General features: G+C 34.5%; 2 protein-coding genes across 3 annotated transcripts; one reads left to right on the forward strand and one right to left on the reverse strand.

Moving 5' to 3' along the window:
• The first annotated feature begins 297 nt into the window (after positions 1-297).
• LOC133309584 (germin-like protein subfamily 1 member 13) lies at positions 298-1293 on the forward strand. Of its 2 annotated transcripts, none has more exons than XM_061510372.1 (2): positions 298-439; positions 606-1293. In XM_061510372.1, the coding sequence occupies exons 1-2, from the start codon at positions 322-324 to the stop codon at positions 1154-1156; spliced, it is 669 nt and encodes a 222-aa protein (XP_061366356.1). In that variant the 5' UTR covers positions 298-321; the 3' UTR covers positions 1157-1293. The 2 variants fall into 2 exon arrangements, with proteins under 2 accessions (XP_061366356.1, XP_061366357.1); XM_061510373.1 differs by having other exon boundaries at positions 298-433; positions 669-1293.
• A 5857-nt stretch (positions 1294-7150) lies between these two features.
• On the reverse strand, positions 7151-25150 carry LOC133309589 (probable UDP-N-acetylglucosamine--peptide N-acetylglucosaminyltransferase SEC). The gene is made up of 29 exons (XM_061510383.1): positions 24754-25150; positions 24358-24360; positions 21475-21617; positions 21272-21370; positions 21091-21141; positions 19821-19937; positions 18634-18690; positions 17194-17313; positions 16892-16954; positions 16720-16798; positions 15890-15999; positions 15724-15777; positions 15559-15626; positions 15387-15488; positions 15011-15214; positions 14568-14664; positions 11107-11178; positions 10915-10991; positions 10695-10811; positions 10500-10584; positions 10256-10423; positions 9957-10067; positions 9763-9849; positions 9513-9640; positions 9003-9085; positions 8660-8765; positions 8380-8526; positions 7461-7581; positions 7151-7373 (listed from the first exon to the last, which is right to left on the reverse strand). Exons 1-29 carry the CDS (start codon positions 24905-24907, stop codon positions 7260-7262), a joined length of 2937 nt encoding a protein of 978 aa, XP_061366367.1. The 5' UTR covers positions 24908-25150; the 3' UTR covers positions 7151-7259.
• Between the last annotated feature and the right edge of the window lie 297 nt (positions 25151-25447).

The raw sequence follows: 25447 nt of genomic DNA on the forward strand, positions 1-25447 counted from the left end.
ATAACCCAAAAATATTTTCAAAGTTTGAAAAAATATCATGCCACACCCTCGCACGCCAGAGTAAAGTCATTAAGATAATCAATACTCGTTTTAGAAAAAAAGGGTCCCGTTTTTACTTTCAGGCAATTTCATCAATGAAAGCATGTAGTAGTTAAATGGTTTCAATCCCTACAGTGAAGACTTGGCCAAGTCTTAATCTGCTTATTGCAAGTTAGCAAAAAAGAAGACTAGTTCAATGCCTTCTACGCCTATAAATAGCAAACTTCCCATGCAACACCCAACTCAAATAATTTACAACACAATCCTCAAAAAGTTAACGACATGAAAGTTGTCTACTTCTTCGTTGCCCTCTTGGCTTTGGCATCCACTCTTGCCTCTGCTTATGACCCCAGCCCTCTTCAAGACTTCTGTGTGGCAACAGAAGATATGAAGGATGGAGGTATATATTATATACTTATTATTACATATGTGCGTTAATTAGTTTTAATTAACTAGGCTATGTTTTCAATATTTCAATCATGCATCATGTTTATGTGACCATTTTTTTCTTTATCCTTTTGATACTTAAGTGTATAGTTTTTTGTTTTTTTTTTTCTAATTTGCAGTATTCGTGAATGGGAAATTCTGCAAGGATTCCAAGCTTGCCAAACCTGAAGATTTCTTCTTTAGTGGATTGGATATTTCTGGGGACACATCCAACCCCAATGGCTTTAATGTCACAGCCGTCACAGTAGATAACTTACCAGGACTTAACACTATGGGAATATCTTTGGCTCGCATAGATTTTGCACCAAAGGGTCTAAACCCTCCCCACACTCATCCTCGCGGCACAGAGATCATTGTTGTCCTTGAAGGAACTCTTTTTGTTGGATTTGTCACATCCAATCAAAATAACAATCGTCTCTTTACAAAAGTGCTCAACAAGGGTGATGTCTTTGTATTCCCAATTGGTCTCATTCATTTCCAGCAGAACGTGGGATATGGCAATGCTCTTGCCATTGGTGCTCTTAGCAGCCAAAATCCAGGAGTAATCACCATAGCAGACACTGTGTTTGGATCTGATCCACCTATCTCTTCAGAAGTACTAACCAAAGCTTTTCAATTGGACAAGAATGTAGTTCAAAAGCTCCAGAAACAATTCGGGCATAACGGTTAATTAGCGAAATTACGAGCATGCACAGGCTGTGAATCATCTCTTATCAATAATCTGTTGGAATAAATTGATTTCTTAGGTTACTGCTTGTGCAACATTCTAGACATGAATTACTACTATTAATGAATAATACAATGCATCTTGGCTTATTTTATTATTTATCTTGTTCTTGTTCGATTTTTGGTCAATTATTTGTTTGATATAATTAATAGAGATTAATAAACTTATTTAGTCTAACCCCCTGTCTTTATCTCTCTCTGTATCATTGACAAATATTATTACTTCTTTACGAACATGATAGAATATATGCAATACTTGATCCGTAACAATAGTTATAGATTCCCATGAAGTATATGGCATAATTTACGGACCAATTAATTTAGCATGATTGCACATAAAATAACAAATATGCTTAACGCCCTTAACCGGGAGAAAAATATTTTAAAAAAAAAAACCATGAATTGGATTCAAATGCAACTTGTAACACTCTGTCCGCCGTCGATGTATTAATATATATATGATACTATACGCAGCATGTTTAATTAAATAAATGCGGAAGTTAATTCTTATGTTATCAATTTATATTGAAATCACATAGTAAGTAAACTTTTTCCTTTTTCCTTATAAATTGCAATTTATAAAAATAACCTAACATCAACTCTTTATTTTTTACCTCGTTACAAGTCTATCTTATCAATTCAATTATGTACGGGTCTCTTGTCTTATAGTCCCATTATCTCAGTAACATACACTAGATAACGACATCATAATCATGTAGTAATAAAACCTGCCTAGCTATTCGTAACATAAGACATCTTAATAATAATTACATATCCTGTTTCAGATCAATAAATAATAACTTAATCAGTCATGAGATTACATCAAGTAATCATGACAACATTCATACTGAATGGTGTAATTTATACAAATTCTCCGATCAACAATAAAGAGGATTATTTAATTATGACATAGACAATCACTATGCTCATATCAAATATATACCTACATCATATGATAAATAGTAATCATGTCTCGGTAAATGTAAACATATCAAATAACAGTAATGCATGTCTCATGTCATGCTAAAATCTCTACGATGGTCTCTTGTCTCGATATGCACCCATCTTATAAATCTAAGCACCTGAAAAATATTCTCCAAACGGAGTGAGATGACAATCTTAATAAACTAGGAGTTCTCAAAGGATTCCTCCGTCCCCAAGTTCACTTTAAATATAATCATGATAAATTAATATAATCATCATAAAACAATGCATAATAATAAACATAATAATAAATCATCATGTAATCCTTATGCATGTGCAATATTAATCTTATTGGCTAGAGAAGAAATCGTATGATTTATGCAATGTCTTGCTACATACAAGTATCAGGATTCCCTCGATACCCCACACTAGGTGTTCCCAATCTCGTGACGCCACACTAATGGGACACCACCTAGAATGGTAACACACAAACATGCATACATATGACCGCATTATAGTACTATCTCAATTTATAATCAATAACCACATGCATAATATATCCATCCAACAAGGCAGTCATACACATGCATAATATCTCAATTTAACAAAGCAATAATATATCACACATACAACTAAACCACCCATCCCATGGAGTTTTGGTGGAACAAACAGGGGATTAACCCTGAGAACCAAAAACTTACCTATCGCCGGTATGTCCTCCAATGTATTCAAGAGATCACATTCTCTGCCTCTAACAATGTCACAACCTCATTCAAAGAGGTGAAGGCAATTAGCACATACCCTACTTTACCACATTCATTTTTAACTTACATATTGTCATTTCTAACACTTAAAGAGTTTTTTCCAAAGCCGCAAGCATGGTTTACTCATTTTGTGACTTAGATTTTTATTATAAGTGTCTATGTTGATTTGTTATGGGTTCTATACCTTAAGTAAGGCTTCACAACTCATTAGAACTTATGGGTTCTCTGCCTCCAACTTTCTTTGCTCTATACAATTATTTTTTTTGTTTAGTATATATAGTGGGAGGCCTACAAGGCCATGTAAGGCTTTCTTATTTTTGAAAATGGGCCGGGTTTGACCTACAAATAAAGTCTTTAATAGGCCAGTAGGCCAAATAGGCTGAATTTTTTTTTACGTAGGTTTGGGCCAGGATGGCCAAAGCCCAGCTCAGCCCAGCCCATTTACACCCCTATATATACCCTTTTATCAAAAAGGTGACTTAATTTAGAATTTCCTTCTAATTATCCTATTTTAATTAAAATAATCAGATCTTTTATCTAATATTTCCCCTTTATTTATTATTAAACTTCTAAGATTCCAATTTACGGTATGAGTTCTTACACAACTCTTGTTACGGTTTCAGTCTTACATGTATGCAAGACTGTGTATGCTGGTTTATTTATATACGTGCTATCATTGTACTGCTTTACTAATTTATTGAAATGGACGTGGATATCTGATTTTAACAATGCAAGGATTAACTTTCCAGGAAAAAAAGAAGCAATGCCAGGATTGAAGATTTGACAGAATAGAGTAGAATTCAAAATTAACTATTGGTTTACTTGAGAGACAAGATGTTAAGCATGGGTACTTGTCATACGTTTGAAGGCATTACCTCTTGACATCACTGTTAAACTCTTGGTCAATCAAAGTAGGCTGGAATTTGTTGCCAATGACTTTCACGGATAAAACTATTGGTTAGTTTTAGATTTTGTTTTCCCCATTAATTAAGATATTAGTTCTATCGCCATCTGGTGATGTAGTATCAAACACATGGTCATATTGTTTGTTTTTGTTTAAAATAAGTAAGCGACAAGTCTACAGCTTCATCCAGAAACACAGCTTGGAGGCGTTAGACATTTACCAAGGCACTATAAAACTCAACGTAACAAAAAAACAGTCTGATGAGACCAAGAAAAATAAAAATAAAAAGAGATTTATCCAATATCTTTGTTGTTTAAAAAGAGAAATACAATAACGGGTTTTATAATTCTCATGTTGAAGGAGAATTGAAATCTCATGTTGTAGAGATAAAAAACATATAAGACCTATGTGTTAGAAAAAATTATATGTAGAACCCATGTCATCACGAAAATCGAAAGGTGTGTAGGAAAATTGTAATTCTCATGTTAAATGAAAATTATAAAACCCTACAATAATACACACACAAAAAGAGAAATATAACAGTAACACACTTTCTGACCTTCTCTTTTCTCATGCTAGTCCCATCCATAAAGCGTGAACTTATATTAAATTTTATCCAATAATAAAAAGTGTTACAAAATAAGTGTCTTGCTAGCAATCCCTTTTCTAGAAACAGCTAAAGGTTAACTCCAAGCTTATCTTGATTTTTGTATGGAATTTTAAAAGCATATAAATTAAACCAATGGGTTTTCCTATTGTAAATCAACCCAATTATATTGCTTCTAAGCATATGCTCAAACAAAACTAAATCAATCTTAACCCCTTTGGTTGTTTAGTTTAGTTTAATTAATTTTTAATCAAGCACTTTTTCTTGAACAGATTTAAGATTTTTTTTCTTTCCATGACTCAATTAATAATAAGTTTACCTAAAATCTTAATAAAATCATAATTAATAAATATCAACAACAAGTTAGCCTTAAAAGTTTCATAAAAAACAACAAAGTTATTACCAAGCAGTATTGAATAAATTTTTATAGGAGAGATTAATTTAAATCAGTGAAAGTCAACATCACTCTGATCAAGTTCAATTTAAAAATAAACTGATATTTTTAACTCATAAATTTAGTTTATCAAACAATTGTTAAGTGGCAACTAACTTTCCATGCTAATGGCTAGACATGGTGCAAAAAGATCTACACTCATCCATAGCACTAATTATTTGTTCCACTTTTTCTTGAAGTATTTTCCTAGTTCACGGTGTTTCAGAAGACATATGCCATCATTTAAAATAATCAAAATAATATTTCATTTCCTTCGATGAACCTGACACTGTTATCATCTCGGGAAACAGTAAGCAAACAAAATCATCAAGTTTAGTTGTTTCGCATTTTCTACAAATGTCAAACTGGGGAAATTAAAGGCATTTTTTTTTTTTTGGCTTTTGCTTACAATAACAGTTTTGCTTAAAAAGATTGTGTAATTTTCAGAAACAATAAATCAAAAGGCAAGTAATTTGATTACAAGAACATTTTCAAGATAATTTTAAGGGAGTGTTTGAAAACTTTCAACACTACTTTAAAATGGTACAAAAAAAACTAGTTAGACAAGCTCATACAAAAACAAGTCAGTTCAAAAATTGAACTTAGTTTGGTCCAAATTTACTTCAAAAACTAATTAACTATAATATTAAAATTATTTATAAAAATTGTATGATTATAAAATATTCTAGGGGCTTTGAGTGAGAAAAGTATCAGGTATTAAAAGAGAGGAAGACGATAATGTAAAATGATGAGAATAAAGGGGTGGTTGATACGCAATTGATGAAAGTTTCCATTTCAGTATTCTAGCCTCTAGGGAAGTTTCCTTTAAATGATAAGAAGGTAAGCAAAGGTATATTTATTCCATATTTAATTTTAAATTTGAAGTTGTGGATTTGGGACTTGGTTTGTATTTCGTAACGGGCGATATATATCTCTGTGTGGGTGTTCGAAGTAGCAGTGATGTGAAGCAAAGCTCTATGAGAGATACTGAAAGTGCAATCTCAGGCGGGATTGAGAAGAGGAGATCGTGTATGAGCATAGCAACTCTAGATTTTGGCAGAATAATAACTCATGACTATAGTGATTTTTAGATGCCTCTTCAATGAGAGAATATGACTTTATACGGGTGGAAATCATATTTCCTAATACTATAAGAGAGAAAGAGGAGCCTAACCGTTTTTTTCCACTCCTCATTGTTGTTGGTGAGAAATTGCTCCACTATCGTATACGATAGATGAGCTGTGTAGAAAGTGAGAAATCTTTTAAAGTAAGATCTATATTCTCCCTATCGAGAGGCAGGAGTGTGACTTCTTAACGAGTTTTTATATGCCAGTAGGTATTGGATTGTGAAAACCAACCAGGAACAAAATCACTTCCCGATCTTAATTCGTACTCTTAATTGAAGGAAAGAAAACAAGATGTTAAATGGAAGAAGACGAAATAAATTTAATCATGTTAATTCTATTCTAACTTAAACAATGACAACTCATTTGGACCAATTGAATGACCTTACCTTCAGGGCACTTGGCTCCTAGTTATACATATCCCCCTCATGCATGACATTTTCCACTCAAGAGTCACACACCCTCACACTATTGTGGGTCCATAGAACTAAAACAGCTATGACATCACATTTTCCTCTTTAAAAGAGAATTTTCCCTATCCTATAAATAGAGTACCTCACCTTCTAAAGTGGGATCATCTTCTCCACTATTGAACTTTGGTCTGTACCATCACCTCATCAATCATCGTCAGATCGATATGCTTCACCCATTGGAGATACAGACCGTCGTTTTTACTTTTTGACAAGTTGAATAACTAATCATATTCCTTCAATTCTATATCTTTCTATCAATTCAAACATAACCGAAAAGTTTCATAGGAAACCTAGCTGGGTACGAATATAAAAAAGCAATTCGATCGTGTTGTTCTTGTTCTTGCCTAGCGTTTGATTTTGGTCTGTTAGCCCCGTAGTATTTTTCTTTTTTTTGTAAGTAAGGAAGCCCGGTAGTATTTCTAAAGACAAAACAAACTCCCATGTAAAAAAAAGAAAAGTGTTTGTCATTTTTTCTATAAAATATAAGAGAAATGTTTTTCTCATGTTACATAAAAAAGTTTATCTCATGTTACACATCCAATGAAATCCAAGCAACATTTTTTTTTCTTTTTTTCTTTTTTTTAGTTGTGAGACATACCTAATTATGTCTCTACGTAAGACAATGTTATCTCATATAACATGAGAAAAATATAGTCCAAAAAATAAAGCATGGCAAAATTTAAGAAGCAAATATTTTCTTTAATAGGTAAAAGTAGGACACAATTGTTCTGACCTGAATTACTCGGAATCCATCCACATTGCAAGTAATTACTACTTTCTCTTGATTTCTTATCTACACTCCCATCTAATTCCTAGATCTATCTATCATAAGGACATTCCAGATCATTTTCAGTGACCTTAAAATGCTGAGGACGTTGACCAGAGCAATGCAAATTCCACATTTTAAAATATCCTCTTTCGAGATTCCTCACCTGCAACAACCATTCAGAATAACTTAATATTTCACCGTACAGACAAGGGAAAAGCCACAGATCATATAAAATACATATCAAACTCACCCAGCGGGCTGTGTCAAACAGAGGGCAAGTCATGCGGACTGCTTTGAGCTTATTAGTAAGAGCTTGAAGCTTTGCGCGATTCAAAGCCAGCGATACTGCCTTGTCTTCGTACTCTTTCATGCTAAATGGTTTCAAAAAACAATTAGTTCAAAATTAAAGAAATATCTTCCATCATATATTACGACATAAACACATGAAACAGGAAAATAGCAAATAACTGTCAAATAACAGACAACAAATATTTCAAGAAAAAAGACAATAAAGCAAAGCACTTCAAAGCTGAATAATCGAAATAATATGTAGATAAAATAAACAGAATACAGCAGCACATCTGATTTGACTAAATTTGATTTTAAACATCAATTTATGCAAAGTTTACCCCAAAAGTAGATTGTTCAGTGAAAGTACTACCATTTTGCCAGCAATAATGTCAGCCATAAGAACATTTGCACTATACTAATCTTTAAAAGAGGATCATGATACCAAGCTTCAAGAGAACTCAACCAGCACAAAAGTAAAATCAAGAGTAAACTCCCATTTTCGTCCTCCTAAGATACAAGTGTCATCACTTTATATTTCAAACAATTTCTGACATCAATTTAGTAATAATTTGAAGTGTCATCATTTTTTACCATCTGTTACAGTGATACCCTCTGCCAGAAGGCCCTATAATGGACAATAAAATGACAAGGAGATGACAGGCTACATCAGCATCCACACAAGCAGATAACTGGCCACCTCAACGTCTATTAGACAGCCTTCCAATGGAGGGTAACAGAAAGACAAAAATGATGACCCTTTAAGTTATTGAGGCACTAAATAGATGATAAAAGTCTTTCTAAAAATAAAGTAATAGTGCTTGTATCTTTGGCGAAGAAAATGAGGTTTACTTTAAAATCAAATACAAACAAGTACTCACCTGCTAACAATCATCTCCTCCCCAAGTCCCGTGGCAAGACAGAGTGACCCAGCAACTCTAGTAGCCATTTTCTCAAGAGGAAGAGTCACCATCGGCAAACCTGCCCATAATATATCTGTTCCTGTTGTATGTGCATTGCATAAAGGCCTAAAAGAAAACATAACCAGCATATTAAAAGGTAAAAAAATAAAGTAAACAACTAAAACTACAACAGAAAAATAAGGGGGAGGGGGAATCAGCAAATGTAAAGAAGCGAGACAAAAAGTAGAGATGAAATTACGTGTCAAGAAATAAGTCTGCTAGAGCACTTCGCCTTATGTGTTCATTCTTCATTGTTACATCAGTGAAAAAAATCTGATTTGGCTGTACCCCTTGTGCAGCAGCATCTAAAGGAAGTCCACTGATCAGAAAGGAGGACCAAAATGGAGGAAATTTTTTCACCAAAAGCTGCTACACTAAGTATTACAATTATGCAGCAAATAAAAAAAAAAGAGATAGTAAAAGGTGCCATGAGTATCCGCAAGGCCAATGCCCAATGCCCATTGGAGCAATAATAAAAATGAACCAGACAACACCAATCACATAACTTTTACAAAAGCAGGTCATTAAACAAACCCACGTACATGCCCTCAGTCTCATTTCACCTTCTGCAGGAAATCTCACGAGCCAAAGTGCACTATTGGGTACTCGTTTAAGAATATTGCACCTAAGAGCAGACAACCATAGGAGAAAAATAGAATAAATGAACAATTAACCAATTTTGCGGAAAAATAGAATAAATGAAAAGGATGGTTTCAAATAGGAGAAATTCTTAGACCTCATCCACACAAGTTGTGGAGACTAAACAAATTAGCAATTAACACATCATTTTATATTAAATTATTACATAAATTCTTGAGCCACACAATTATTTTACATTTAAAGTGATAATTTCCCAATTATTGATTGGTTTAGTACACAGACAGTATGTAGACAGGGTCTATACAAGAATTTCTCTTTTGATAGAGCACAATAGTGTTATTGATCCATGCAGCCAACCCTATAAGGCTTGGTTTTTTATGAAAGACATGAAAAGAAATAGTTGAGCAATCATTTTTTATCTAGCCAAGCGATAAAGAGAATGCTGACATTACCATGTATTAAAGATTTCGGGATCCATCTTGTACAGTTGATTGAAGCATGCAAATAAAAATTTATCTTCAGGTAAACCATAGTCTGATCGTTTGTGCTGGCATTTTGGATCTAAAACATCCTGATTTTTCTGAGCAAACAAATTATGCAGCACAACAATAAAATCAATGCCATGCATCTAAACACACAACAAACAACACACGAATCAATGAATTGAATCCAAAAAGTTCTCCCTTCTGAGTTAAAAAAAACCTGTTTGTAATCATTTACAAAGTAGCAATGGGGAAGATGGACGAGCTTCTCAGAATAAATATGCGCAAACCGTAGTGGTGAAACAAACTATAAGAAAAATTAGAAGTAAAAAGAAAAATAAGAATAAATGTCAGCTGAGTCCAAAGAAAAAACAATAAGCTCTCTATTTTGATGGACTACGTTGAGTGTCTCACCTCATCGGTGACCAAGTAATCTATGTAAGTAGCCCCTGTTGTCCCCGGGAATCCCATATATGAAACTTGAATTGGGGCAGGTTGCATAGCAAATATCTCATTTCTGGAACCCTGCAACAAAACAAGGACAATAACATCAAGCAAACAACAATTCAGGTTTCACACAAAAAAATATTGCTGTCAAATGTTGTACACAAATAATATAAACCAACGATTTTGATTTTATAAAAATCAAATTTATAATGAATTTTGATTTACTACAAAAATCACACAAGAATGGCTTCCAGATAAGAAGCAACCTTTGTGTAACCATTAAGGTTGACAAGTATATGTATCTTATCCTTGTTAATCATTTTTGCTATGGTATCAGATGATATGGCAGATACATCCACAAAGTGCTCTGCTTCAGACTGAATACTTTGTCTCCATTCAGTACCATCATTTGGACTCAAGGCATAGCAGAACACCTACATATATAGACCATTAAGTACAAACCAAAAATAGAAGGAAGAAGACACGGATTGAATTAAACCAAGTTTATACCTCAACATTTTTCTTGTTGTGCATGCCGAAAATAGATCTCATGAGATGTGACAAGGGGTGATTACCAAAGTCACTACTCACATACCTACATCTCAAAACAAAGAGATTCCCATAGTTAAAATATAAAAAGAGAAAATATACCAAAAAAGTTTGGGAGAGAGAAATATAGATACTAGTAAAGAAATTAGAACTTACCCAACCCTAAGTCTCTCATATCCTCCCTCATTGTTGATTGGAATAGGCGGAGGATGGCTGAACGGAGGAAGAGCAAAACGAGATGCAATTAAGGAGCAGTGTGCAGCATATTTACGACTGCAAACAGTGAGCGAAAAACATATTACGAAACAAAGGAAAACAAATTTATTTTAGCACAGTTTCCTTTCTATATTGGATATGTCTAGTTAAAAAATCATACCTGATTTCCAGAGCAAGCATTGGGTCAAATGGATATGCTAATGCATGGAATGGCTGGACACTAGGAAGAACTGACATCTATTAAACAGAAGATGATAACAATTGAACCATTTTCAAGTTCAACACAACCATATGTGCACCATATCATATATTTGATTAAGAAGATTAAAATAGATAATGAATTGATCCTGACATTAATTTGCCTCCTGATAATCCCTTCCACTTCACCGATCATTGTATGACGATCCTCCCAACTGCAGACAGACTGCAACATGATGACAGATTTAACCAATTGATGCCAAAAAAATTATAAACTATATTACTTCAAAATGTCATATTAACCGCACTTGGTTCATGAAATTAGAAAATCAAAGCATTGTGGAAACTACAATAAACATATATACATCAGATAATCCCACATAAGCAGAGAAATGTATAAACATTAATTTTCCACTGTGTGCATACGAGCAGATGGAGTGATATCAATTATCAAAGGTAGATACAAAAGCCAAAAATAAGGTATTTACCAATAATAGAGGGGCCACAACGTATACTTACGTAGATGGCATGATTCAAATTATGACTTCATGCATGACCGTACCAATACTATTTATGTGAAACCTACCAACCCCAATGGCCACTTAAATGTATGGATTGTGTCAACATCAACATCAACATCAACAGCACCCTTTATCCCAAATTAATTGGGGTCGGTGGTAGATGAGCCCAAATAAAAGATACAAAAAGGTTGAAAAATTAAAAATAAAAAAAAATAGAAATAAATAAATAAAATAGTAATATATATATATATATATATATATATATATATATATATAAGTAAAAAAGAAAGGAAAAAGAAGAAGAGGGGAAAATGAAGAGGAAAAGGACTAAAAAAGGACCATCTGGAACATAGGAATAACAACGGGTCTAACCCTCCACCATGCTTATAGCTTTTCTCCATTCCGTTCTAAGGCATACCATCCGCCAATCTATATCTCACTCCATTAAATCTTGATTTTATAATTTCCGACAACGGCGCTAAAAACTTGTTGCGAAATCGGCAAGTATACCATTCGTTTCAAGTAATAAGTAAAGTTCGTTCCCTCGAGGATTAATGCACCAAATACTAAATTAACTCTTCCCCTTAATTTGGAAAAACTCGATTTGATTGTGAAAATATTTGTCAACAGATATTTAAAGACAATGAGAATCAAACACATTCAAGAAATATCAAGAACATCAAGAAAATGTGAATAATTGAATTTGTAAAAGAACTGCAACCATGATGCACTTCACCTCTGATCCTCCTTTATATTCTTAAATTGAATTTTATAACTAACTAATTTATTAGCTCAGACAATTCATTATTTCCCTATTAAATAGTTGAACCCTAATGTCTTAGTGTTTTCAACCCTTTAACCCAATTAGAATCCTAGTAATTCCTCTTGAATTAAGCTTTAAGCAAATGAATTAAACAGTCTGCAATCTATATAAGCCTATGGCTAGATCATACACAAATTGTTATTCTACCCTTGTCTAGATTAAAATTCCAAGCACCACGGAGTATCAGATGATGCAATTAGACTCCGATTGTTTCCTTCTGTAACAGGGAAAACCCTCAGATGGTTGGATAGATAAGCCCCAACAATATCAGAACATGGGACGATCTGGCAGCCAAGTTCTTTGCTGAACACTTTTCCATGTAGAAATACAACAAGTTGGTTAATGAAATTACCAACTTCACTTAGCAACCAAGAGAAACTCTATGTGCAGCTTGGACCAGATTTCAAGAACTGATCAGAAAATGCCCCTAGTATGATTTGCCAGACGGTAAGAAAGTCAGGGTCTTTTACAATGGGATGACACCAGATTCCTGAATGGTTGTCAATGGTGCAGCTGGTGGAACCATAGGGAAGAAGACAGCAGCTCAAACTTTAGAGCCGATTGACTACATGGCAAAGAACGAGAATGCATCTATGGCAGTTCAACCTAAGAAGGGACTTCTTCAATTGGGGAATAATGATGCTATTTTAGCTGAACATAAGATCATAACTCAACAGCTCGCCAGTATGAATGCTAAGTTGGACAAGATGCAAGTCTCTACAGCTCAAGTTAATTCAGTTAATTGTGAGTATTGCAAAGGAGAGCATGAGACTAACGAGTGCCCAACACTTGTCGGATCTGAGCCGTTTCAAGTTAATGGAGTCTGGTATGATCCAAGACCACCGCAGAACTTCCAGAGGAATCAGAACAATGCTCAAGGAAGCAACTTCCAAAGGAGAGTTCAAGGGGGAGGTTTGGATTACAAATCCAACAATTACTTACAACCTCCTCCTATTCCACATAAGGAGCCGTCTGAATTGAAGAAAGCAATGCTGCAGCTTTCTAAAACCACCAATGACCATATCCAGACCATTGATGCTTTCATAAATGAGACACGAGCCTATCATAAGAATCAAGATGCTTCCATCCGGAACTTGGAGAATTAGATAGGCCAATTGTCTAGGCAGCTTGATGAGAGAAATAAAGGTCAATTTCCAAGTAACACTATAGTCAATCCACGAGAAGACTGCAACTCAATTGTTACAAGAAGCGGAATTGTGATTACTCCTTAAGAAAAGCCGAAGGTGGTTCAGAAAAAGAAAGATGACAAACCAGTAATTCGACAGAGGCAGCAATATTCAGAGGAGACTCACGCTGGAGATCAGGATTCCGGAGAACTTGAAGATTGAAGACCATTGATCTTTCTTCTTCATCTTTTTCTTTTCTTTCTTTGTTATGATTTCTTTTTACTATTTTAATTTGTTAAAGCCAGATATGTCTAGCTAGTTTTCTTTTTGTAGTTGGGATCACGGATCCAATGTGAATCCTTTTTAATTTTTAAATTGTTTTTATAATTAATTTAATTTAGTTAGTTTTATTCTGCCTGTGTTAATTTTTCCACATCCTTTGTAGAATTGATCACTCTATTATAGGGTTTTGAGGGTTAGAGCTCACAATAGTAATATTGGAATTTTAATCTAGACAAGGGTAGAATAACAATCTGTGTATGATCTAGACATAGGCTTATATAGATTGCAAACTGTTTAATTCATTTGCTTAAAGCTTAATTCAAGAGGAATTACTAGGACACTAGGATTCTAATTGGGTTAAAGGGTTGAAAACACTAAGACATTAGGGTTCAACTATTTAATAGGGAAATAATGAATTGTCTGAGCTAATAAATTAGTTAGTTATAAAATTCAATTTAAGAATATAAAGGAGGATCAGAGGTGAAGTGCATCCTGGCTGCAGTTCTTTTACAAATTCAATTATTCACATTTTCTTTGATGTTCTTGATATTTCCTAAATGCGTTTGATTCTCATTGTCATTAAACTTCTGTTGACAAATATTTTCACAATCAAACCGAGTTTTTCCAAATTAAGGGGAAGAGTTAATTTAGTATTTGGTGCATTAATCCTCGAGGGAATGAACTTTACTTATCACTTTTATTACTTGAAACGAACGGTATACTTGCCGATTTCGCAACAAATTCTTTTACAAATGTATGGATTGTGTATTAGGACATAAATCACCAAGAATAAACTCATGCTGAGGCAAACGTGAAAGTTCTCTATCAAAAGATGCTCCACCAAATGCATAACATACAATACCTGAAGTGCATGTAGGAGATTACAAGTTGCTTCAGGAAAGTCTTGACGAAGAATCAATGCCTGTCTATAACTCTTCACAGCAGACTCTACATGCCCACTGCAATAATTAAAAAAGATGAGTTTCGAGTATATGATCCAGTCTCTGGAGCTAGTATTTCCAGAAGTCAATTCTTTGATTAGAGTGAGGAAAATGGAAGGGGTTCAAAATCCAAACAATACAAAAAGAAGCTTCAAAATTTCTGACACAGAACATGTAAATAACAGCCCAAAAAATAAAAATAAACTCAAAGATGTAAGAAGTTCAATGGCTCAACCTCAATATCAGGAAAAAAAGGTATTTTGATTTCGGGGGCACTGCTAACAATGTTTTGGAATTATATAGTTTCTAAAGTAATAGTGATATGGGTTTCCCCAACAAGAAGCAAAACTTAAAGTCAGTATACCTGTCCTTATATGCTGAAGCCAAATTAGCATGGGCTTCAGCCATAGTGGGCCTGACAGTAATTGCACATATATAATCTTGAATAGCTTCACTAACTCTACCAATCTCCTTATATGTATTGCCCCTATATACAAGCCCATCAGCTGCCAAGGGATCAATGCGGATAACCTCATTGTAGCACGATATGCCCCCCCCCCCCCCCCCCCCCCCCCCCACCCCCCCCCCAACCAAAACAAATCAAAGAAAAACACCCCACAAAGCATACATAGAGCAAGCCCAACAAGCTACCAACACTAACACAAAAACACCCTGTTAAGGCATTAACTTTAGTATCAACTGAGATGGAATTTTAGTCTAAATTTTAAATTTTTAACACCTGCTGCTTGTATATCATGGCGAGGTTGTTATAAGGAGCAGACAATCCAGTAGTCACACTTAGTGTAGCCTTGTAATATGAAGCAGCAGCAGACATCATGTTCCTGCAAAACAGCAATTATTCCAGTCCAACAGAATTATTAACATTAACATGAAGATATGGGGACCACATACCTTCCCATGTATACATTTCCAAGATTGGCCAGTGCTAGAGGGTGGTTAGATTGCAAGGCAAGGCATTGCTTCACAACACAATAGTGTAAGTTGAGTAGGATGGAAATATAATGAAGGCATAAAAATTTAAAAATAAATGTAATGCATAAAAGTCAAAAAGAATACATTGAAGCACTGGATTGCTTCCTCCACTCTGCCAACATCTTTTAGCGCATTTCCCTACATGTGGAAAAAGAAAATCAAAGAAAATATTAAACAGTTGCACGTAAAATCTCAAATTTAGGCTATTTCCAAAATCCAAACTATACTGTGTGAAAACAATAAAACCTACCAAACTATTGTAAGCTTCCAAAAATCTGGGGTCACAAGAAACAGCTTGCTTATAGTGTAGAATTGCCATATCCAGTTGCCCTTGCTCATAATATGTACCGGCCAAATTACCTATTCCCCCATTTTAAACACAGTATGCTCAAAATAATTAGCAATTTAGCAGAGGTCGAGTTTACTAGACTGTAAATTGTAAACAAGCATAATGCCATGTGAAAAGCATATTTGGATCAGCCTTAGGACAGTAGACAGCTGGATGTGATTGTTATAATCTTTTACATTGTTATTGTCCATTCTTAACACTTATCATGCAAATCGATTTGGGTTTAAATAGAAACTCTGCAGTAAGAAGCAGTTGTAGTCATATGCATTGAACAAAACAGGCCAGAGACCAGAAGTCAAGGCAACATAAAGGAAGTTTTTTTTATTTTTATTTTTTCTGCAAGCCATTAATTTCCTGAATTGAGCTAAAGTCATGAAAATAAAATATCACATGCAGGCACACACATATGTAATGCAAAACCGCAAAAGAAATTATGTTATAATATGTCAATGCCCCCATTGAAGTTGTGTCATCTCTATTAAAGTGATTTTAGAAAAAAATAGTCCACGACTTACAGTTGTATAATTGTTTATATAACTGAGTATTCATAAGATCCTTTTTTTTAATTAAACTGATTATCCACAACATGATTATCAGAAGGTCATGGCTAACAATACACAGAACACCAAAGCCAGACTTTTTAAAGAAGGAAAAAAGGGTAAGCTATATACACTAATGTTTTACAAAGAAATAAAACTAGCAGGAAACAGATATAGAACAACAGAACTCACCATAAGCCATAGCATAGTTTGGTCGTGTCTGAAGAGCATGTTTGTAACATGCAATAGCTTCTTGATGCATCCCCAAAGCCTGATAAAGGAAAACTTTCATGGTTCCTCCAATTACAATCAAGGTACTAGTTGCATCCAACCTATGAAGCTAACATCTTGCTTAACAGCTTACCTTGTATACATTCCCCAGGTTCAGAAATGCTTCAGGAAAGGAAGGTTTGAGTTTCAATGCTTCCTGAAAATATTTAAAAAATAAAATAAAATTAGATCATATAGCTGATAGAATTGTTTAAGCAGTTATATCTGATTATATCAGCATCAGGAACATAGCAGAAAATGCAAAACATTTAGGAAATGCGCACCATTACTAGCATATAATATGGAAAACTGTCCCTGGTTAGGCAATCTGATGCACTGCCCCCTTGTGTCAAAAGTCTAAGAATTTCAGTTAGGCAGGTAATGTAAGATACATACCTTATAATACTGAAGGGCTCTCTTGTAATCACCAGACTCCATGAACAGACCGGCAAGATTTGACCATCCAATAGCAAAGGTAGGTTGAATGCGCAATGCCTCAATGTAACAACTATATGCCTGCACAAAATGTTAGATTCTGACTATTTGCAGTCGTGCATATGGAAGTTACAAGAAGATCAACCATCATCTGAGCCTGGCTTGTGGACAACAACTTGATATCTGAATCGAACTGTGAATTTGAACACATTTTCATGCACCAATTGTTTAAATCAGTAACACTAAAATGTAAACAGGGGATGTAGGGTTAAAATACTAAGTACTCCTGGAAAGCACAAAGCCACTATTTTTTTTATCTCGCTATAAGAAATGGGAGATGGGAATGGACTGCAGAATGCATAAGGATGCCACTCATTCAGGAGAAATAGCTCAAACTAGAAAACCAAATTACAATCAAGAAACTGTATTGGCTCTAGCAACCACATTTGGACATGCAGTACACCTAAGTCTGGATAAGAAGCACTGTGAAAAGTTCTTAAAAAAGTATAATCTCCAACGAGGAAAAACTAATGGAACTGGAAGTGGTAGAGTGATACGATACCACCCCTTAGGGGTATTTAACTAATACACAGCTGCTGCCACGTCAGCTAAGAGTTTCCCAAATTACCCCGTAACAGAATGGAATGCAAGATGACCTTGAGTTAGTTATATATAGGGAAGGTAGCATGGTAAAGGCATCGAGATTCTGGAATTGGGATTGGAACTTGGGAGAGAGTGAGGCCTCTCCAATTGTCTCACATTACTTTTACATTTCTACATTGTTATTTCATTTCCATGTTCATTGTAATTTTTCCTTGTTCTGTAATTGTCTCTGTTTCACTATCATTTGAATTGTCTCTTGATGAATATATAAAATCTGATTATTCAGGCCAAAGTCCTTGTTCTTTGTGTTATTTCTGTATTTGAGTTGTTGGTCTCTATCAGGAGAAATAGCTCAAACAAGAAAACCAAATTACAATCAAGAAACTGTACTGGCTCTAGCAACCACATTTGGACATGCAGTACACCTAAGTCTGGATAAGAAGCACTGTGAAAGAAAAGTTCTTAAAAAAGTATAATCTCCAACGAGGAAAAACTAATGGAACAGGAAGTGGTAGAGCTAGTACTGGGGAATCCAGTAGAGAATCATCCCAAAGAGGGAGCCCAATTGCTCTTAAGAGAAGCTATATTGGCTAAAGCAATATGATGTGGTGCACAAAAATCCGATTCTAGAAATGTTGCACTTTGTCATAAAGGTCATTTAAAATAGTGTAATCTCCCAAGCTAGAAGATTTCATATTACAAGAAGCTAAATTACAGGTCCGATAAAAATGTCAAAAGTATTACTAAGTATAGAAATAAAATGAAAATAAAAAATGCATATCAAATGTCAGGACTTACTTCTTGCACCAACCCTTGAGCTTTCATTAGATACCCCAAGTTGATATGGGCATCAACCTGTATTACACAGAGACAAGATTACATAAACAATTATAAATCACCACCAAAACAAATGAACCACAATGTGAAAAGGAATAGAAAAGGAGAATAAAAGATTACACTCTATGCCTTCTGCATAACAATTTAAATACCCTAAGGGTTACATATAATACATGAAAACATCCTAAAATTTTCTAAGGATTAAGATTACATTCAACAAATTTAATATAAAACTATCTTACATTCACCTAGAGCATTACGTATACCAAATTTCACATAAAATATAATCTAAAAATACCTAGGGATTAGGATTACATCCAAGTTTTATATAAAAGAAATAACCTACGAATAGGATTACATATACCAAAATTCATATCAATATAATCTATGACTCTCTAGGGATTAGGATTACCTGGTCTCCGTTTTTGCTAACTTCTAGAAGAGAAGAGTAATTTGGGACAGAGAACCGGTTGATAATCAAAAAAAATATAAAGATTGAAAATAATTAAAATAAACTTTTTGGAGTGAGAAGAGAGAGAGTAGTAGAGGAGAGTGAATTGGTTTGGTTAGGCTAGGTCTCTATTTATAGTTGAAGTTTTGGGCTTATACATTACTGACTCAATGCTGACTCATCATATCTAAACAATTTATGTTTGTTGACTCATCATATCTAAACAATTTATGTTTGTTGACTCATCCTAATCCAATCAAACATTAATGCATAAATCACCAATCAATTAATAAATCAATTAATCATGATTTATCATCTAATATATATATATATATATATATATATATATATATATATATTTATATATATATATATATTTATATATATTATCACATAAACCAAATAATATTACTATTATTATTATCTTACCTCTTACTATTTTAACTATTATTAACTCATTAATTAAAAATATTAAATACCAATATTATTAATTACAAAAATACTAAATATCATTATTATCCATAAAAAAATTATTATATTATTATTATTATTATTATTTTATTAATAAAAATATGGGGTATTACATTCTACCCTCCTTAAAAGAAGTTTCGTCCTCGAAACTTAAAAGTTTGAGCTCCTCAAATTAACTAAAAAGCATAAGATTAAAGTTAATAAAAATATGGGGTATTACAGATACCTTTAGAGGATTTATAGCTAGTGCTTGGCGACAACACCGTGATGCATCAGCAAGTCTTCCTTTACTCATGTATGCACTACCCAAATTTGACCATGCATCAGAAAAATTGGGATTAACCTACAACAACAGAACAAAAACAAAGATAAATGATCTAATCCAGGATGACATAATAACAGACAGGAAAGGACATAAAGGAAAAATTGCAACAAATGAGAGGGGGAAAACTACTAGACATGGAAAGAAATGCATATAACAAAAAGATTGGAGGATCATAGCAGACGAATTTCATGTAACGTTTATTATATCATGTGAAACCCTGTGATTTACTCAGCCCAAATGCAACAAAATGCATGTGTTTAAAACTAAACTAGAGTGCAGAACAGCAGCTTTAAGAGAAGAAATACATATTTTGTTAGTTTGAACATAATTAGTTTCATTTGGAAGACAGTCGTCTGATTGCAGGAAGAACATGATTCCCTCCGAAAATCCTCAAAAAAATTGTGAGTATTAACGGGGGTTTGACTCAATAAGTGACCAAAATCAATGTAAAATTGCAGTTGTAAGTAGTAAGAAGATTTGACTGTGACATGGTGCTTAAGGCATAAAGGTGATCTAAGATATTGTAAGGAAACCACCAATAATTCATATGTATAAGAGAAGAAATAAGCAAAGGGCTAGCCATGTGGGCCGAGAAGATAAGGAGTAGCATTAGTTAAAAAAAAAAGGGGGGGGGGGGGGGGGGGACCGTTAGGGTCTTCTTAAATGTTGTGTAATTGAATAAGAATAAACTGATTGAAGAGGAAGAAGAAGAAAAAGAAACAAACAATTAAAGACCCAAAAAAATAAACTTAAAAATTTAAACCTGAGAACACCCATTGGTTCTGTTGCTTACTTGCAAGGGGCATATATGATAAAATTTTACATCAATTATAAGACTGAGACCTGTGCAATCTTAAGAAAATATTGATTTTACTGAAAATCAACAAAGGAAGATATTATGATAGCCAACCAAAAAAATAATAAACAGAATCAGATTCATAATAGAATTGAATTTATAAAAGGTATGTCATCATAAATGTGCTTTCAGTTTCCAGACACAAATAATAGGAACTTTCTTGTAGAAACATTAGAACTAAACTAAAACATTTTAGAGGAGTGAAAATAAAGAAACGAAAAAAACTAGACTACAAGAATGTATAAGTTCATAAGACAATTGATAAGAGAAAAAACATGTATAAACAATATTATAGGTCCTGAATTGCACACTGACATCGATGGCAAGCACGTAGTAGTGAATTGCAAGATCAATGTTTCCTTTTTCCTGCACATATTAAAATCACAAAAGAAAACTATTAATTCTATAGAAAATGCATGTCATCCTCCAACAGCATAAAAAATAGTAGAACAAGTTCCATCATAGTCAGACCAGGTTAGCAGCAGTGGTTACTTACTTTCCATGCGTTTGCCATGTTCCCATAACACTCAGCAAATTGTGGCTTAATCCTAAGTGCTTCTTCATTTTTTGCAATACACATATCAAAATCATGCAACTGCACACAAATAGTACCACAAGTTGAGAATGCAGTACAAAAGAACTACAAGCTAATGCTAAGCATCCTAAAAAAATGGTCCAAAAACTGGCAGATAAGGAAACCTGGTAATAAATTGCACCCATGAGCAATAAGTTGTCAGTGCGTAGTGGATTTCTCTCATAGACAGAGTTACTATGCTCTAGCGCTTGCTTATAGTTGCCAGCCTTGTACATTTGGTGTGCAAGTGATAAATGCAAGTCAGCACCTGCGGAAAGAAAATATAAAGATTATAATAATTAGCGCCAATTTTGCATAAAAGGGAAAGTATACATAAAACTATTAGTCCTCTGACTCAATAGCAGAAGAGATAATAACAGTTTTTCTAATTGGTTCACCCAAAAACAAAAACACTAAAAGGTAAGAACATAGTCTATTTCGGATCACAATCAGAAATATATTAGATTGAAAATGTCAAATAAAGAATATTCAGGGTTAGACATGTGGTACATACAGGGGCTTGTTCTGGCCCTTTTTACCTATATTGGCAGAAAATAGCACAAGGAAGATAACAAATAGAAGGGAAGGTCTATTGAGGAAGCTTAACCTCTTGAACACGGTGCTTTTCAAATAAGTTTTTCTGCTTCCCTTTATTCAAATACTTCAAGATTAAAATAGATAACACTAGCCAACCAGTAACATAAAAATAACTACCCCTAACACTATATAGGCAAATTCAAATAACAAAACAAACAAATAAATAACTACCCACTAATTAAAATAACAACAGAAATATTCTAGTAGCAATTCCCTGACTTGGTCAAATCGGCTATAACAATTCTCTGTCCCATCCAATCTTGTCCCTTTTACTTCTGCTTTCCCCTATCGAGGGGCTTTTCTTCCAGTTCCATATCAACTTCTCAGTCACTACCCTCCATGACGGTGAATCGCGAACAACTTCTTACAGTGGTGGCCAAGTTCACAAGTGTCATTAAATTGAAAGAACTTCCTTTCGTCATCATTCCAAGATTTCATCAAAGAGCAATCGTTTGACCAATAGGTTTTGGTTCTGAGTTAGGTTATTAATGGTGGAAGGGGAGGGACTTGCAGTGTTAGGGATTCCTAGAGGTGGCAAAACTGGTCCAACCCGTCGAGTTGGCCCGTTTAACCCACCATAAATAGCGGGTTAGGATGGGATTTCCAACTCGCCCAACTTAAGGGCGGGACAAAACGGGTTCAAACCGTGGTGGGGCACGTTGTCCCGTAGGGTTAATTTTAATTTTTAATTTTTAATTTTTAATTTTTAATTTTTTTTAAAAATATTAATTCATGATTTTTTTTATACCTCTTTTGTCTTCATTTAATACTTTTTATATCTATGGCGAGTATAATTTTTAAAAAAATTTCACTTTTTCAATACGTTGGCGTATTGGCAGGGCGGGGTGGGTTGGAGGCGGGTAGGGTGGGTTAAAATTTCCAACCCACTTTCAAAAGCAGGGCGGGTCGGGTTACTTGCTTTGCAACCTCTATAATCCTTGTTATTTTGGGTCTTACACAATATGGTAGGGGTGGCGATTTTGGTCGACACAAATACGAATACACTCAACACGAACTTAAAATCGGGTTAAAACATTCGACAAGAACACGACTTGCTTATTTTGCGGGTTGACATGACATGCACGAATAACCTGCAAACTCGTAGTGTATCGCTTATTATGTGGGTTGACACGACACGACATGACACGAATAACCTGTCAACCACAAATTGTGCTATTATGCGGGTCGACACAACACAGTAAGACACAAATAACCTGTTTACGACACGACATAGCACGAATAACCTGTAAGATAATTAATGCGGGTCAATTTCGGGTACGCGGGTTGACACACGACACGACACGAATCTTTTCGGTCATTTTTTGCCAACCCTAACACAACACAAATTTGAAAAATGGTTGACCCGAACACAAATTTTTCGAGTTGTATTCGTATCGTGTCAGTGGATCGTGTTGAAAATTGTCACCCTTAGAATTTGGCAAGCCCAATAGCATAAGATAGAGAAGTAGGCCGATTTGCAGGGCCTGCAAATCCACCTTAAGTGTCTTAGAGAATCTACTTATGAAGCAACTTACCTACCTTGACCATCTCCAATCGTCCCACCTTGGAAAGAAACCTCTCAAATTGGCATTGGTATTCCTGCACCTTACTGTGTTGCTGCAACTTGGTCAATTCCCCAAAGAAATCAACAACTTGATTGGCGCCATAACGTTGCAATATTTCATCGTGAAACTCCAACCAAGTGATATTCGGATGGTCTTGGATGAGTAATTGGTACCACAACAGAGCATCTCCAGTGAGATGGAAAGACAACAGTGGAACTCTTTCTTCTTCTGAGGTGCGATGATATTGGAAAAATTGCTTAGCCTGGCATAGCCAACTTGTTGGGTCTTCATTATCATCGAATCACAAAATATCCAACTTCACCACCTTGGGTGCGTATGTTGTGTGCAAACCCGATGCATTGTGGGAGCAGTGTTTGGTTCATTGTTCATACTGATTCTAGTATGATCCCTTTTCTAATGTGTTGGTGTAGTGGCCACAACATCCAACCTATTGGAAAGTTAAGCAAACATCTCCTTAAATTACTCTAACAAAGACTAGACCGTATCTTCCAATCTCTCCACACGTTCGTCCATGCCTGTGCTTATTCTACATACAAGGGCTTATTCTGACCTTTTTTACCTATCTTGGTAGAAAATAGCACAAGGAAAATAACAATAGAAGGGTTGCTTTTTTAAGGAAGCTTGACCACTTGCACCACATAGTGTTTTCCAAATAATTTTTGTTCATGCCCTTTATTTAAATACTTCAAGGTTTAAATAGATAATACAAGCCAACCACTAATATAAAAATAACTACTCAATAACAGCTAAATAGGCTCCACTAACATCCATGACCCATCCTTTAGCAAAATTGAAATTCAAACAACAAAACAAATAAATAACTACCCACTAATTAATATAACAGCAGCAATATTCTAATAGCAATTCTTTGGTCAAATCGGTTGTAACAACATGCCTTATTAAAACCCTAACCATGATATACATATTTTATACGAGATTCCGCAAAAGAAATATCAACATACTATAAACTTATTTTCAGCTCGAACACACTATTATTCGAGTATTTAAATCAGAACAGAATCTCGGGACCAAGAGGCTATGATTTCCAACAGTAGTTGAATCCAAAATTAAAATACATTCTTTTTGGCGCGCATAGAGGGCAAAACGACCTGAACGACGAGCCTCTGGCTGAAATAACTTAACAAGAACAGTAACGACAATGACGATATATAACTGAAAAAATAAATAAATCAGTTAATCGTATTTCGGATTAAAATGAACCTTCAGTAGAATCATGACCATTCAACGCCAGGAGACTGCGCGAGGAAGGCTCGGGCTTATTGGAGAACGGCTCAATGCGATCTCCGGTGAACAGCGGCCGAGATGTGGCAGCCGAACCAGTGTGGTGGTGGCGGTCGCCATGCACTGAGATCATGGCGATGCAGATACACAGGGACGGAAGAAATTATCGGAGATTATTCAGTGATGGAAGAAGATCATCAAGATGAGGAAGAAAATTGCTACAGAAATGGTAATCCAATGAGGCAAAATTTATCAGTATTTCTTCTTCTTCTTCTTCTGCTGTTTGCGGTTTCTGTTAATATTGGGATTTGGGAAGGTGAGAAGGGGTTTTATTTTAATTATAAAGTGGAGGATCTTGCACAAGATGAAATCTGGGCCGTTTATTCGGCCAATATAAAATATGCTTCGGTTAGGAACGACGTATCTTTTAAAAAATAAAATATCTTTTAAATCTTAGCAAGTTGTTATGTTAATATTTAAAAATAATCTTTATCAAATCTTTATTATTCAATTTTTATTTATTAATTTAAAACCAAGAAATATAATACAATCATTCCTTTTTTTCAACAGTACATAAAATTTCTAAAATATCCTACCGTTACGTGAGAAACACATTTTTGTTTTTTTTATATAATATAATTTTATAAGAAAAAAATATTTCTCTTGTGACATG

Source organism: Gastrolobium bilobum, unplaced genomic scaffold (genome assembly GCF_033153095.1).
Source record: "Gastrolobium bilobum isolate Gb01-03AN ecotype WA unplaced genomic scaffold, APGP_CSIRO_Gbil_v1 utg10104, whole genome shotgun sequence".
NCBI lineage: Eukaryota > Viridiplantae > Streptophyta > Magnoliopsida > Fabales > Fabaceae > Gastrolobium > Gastrolobium bilobum.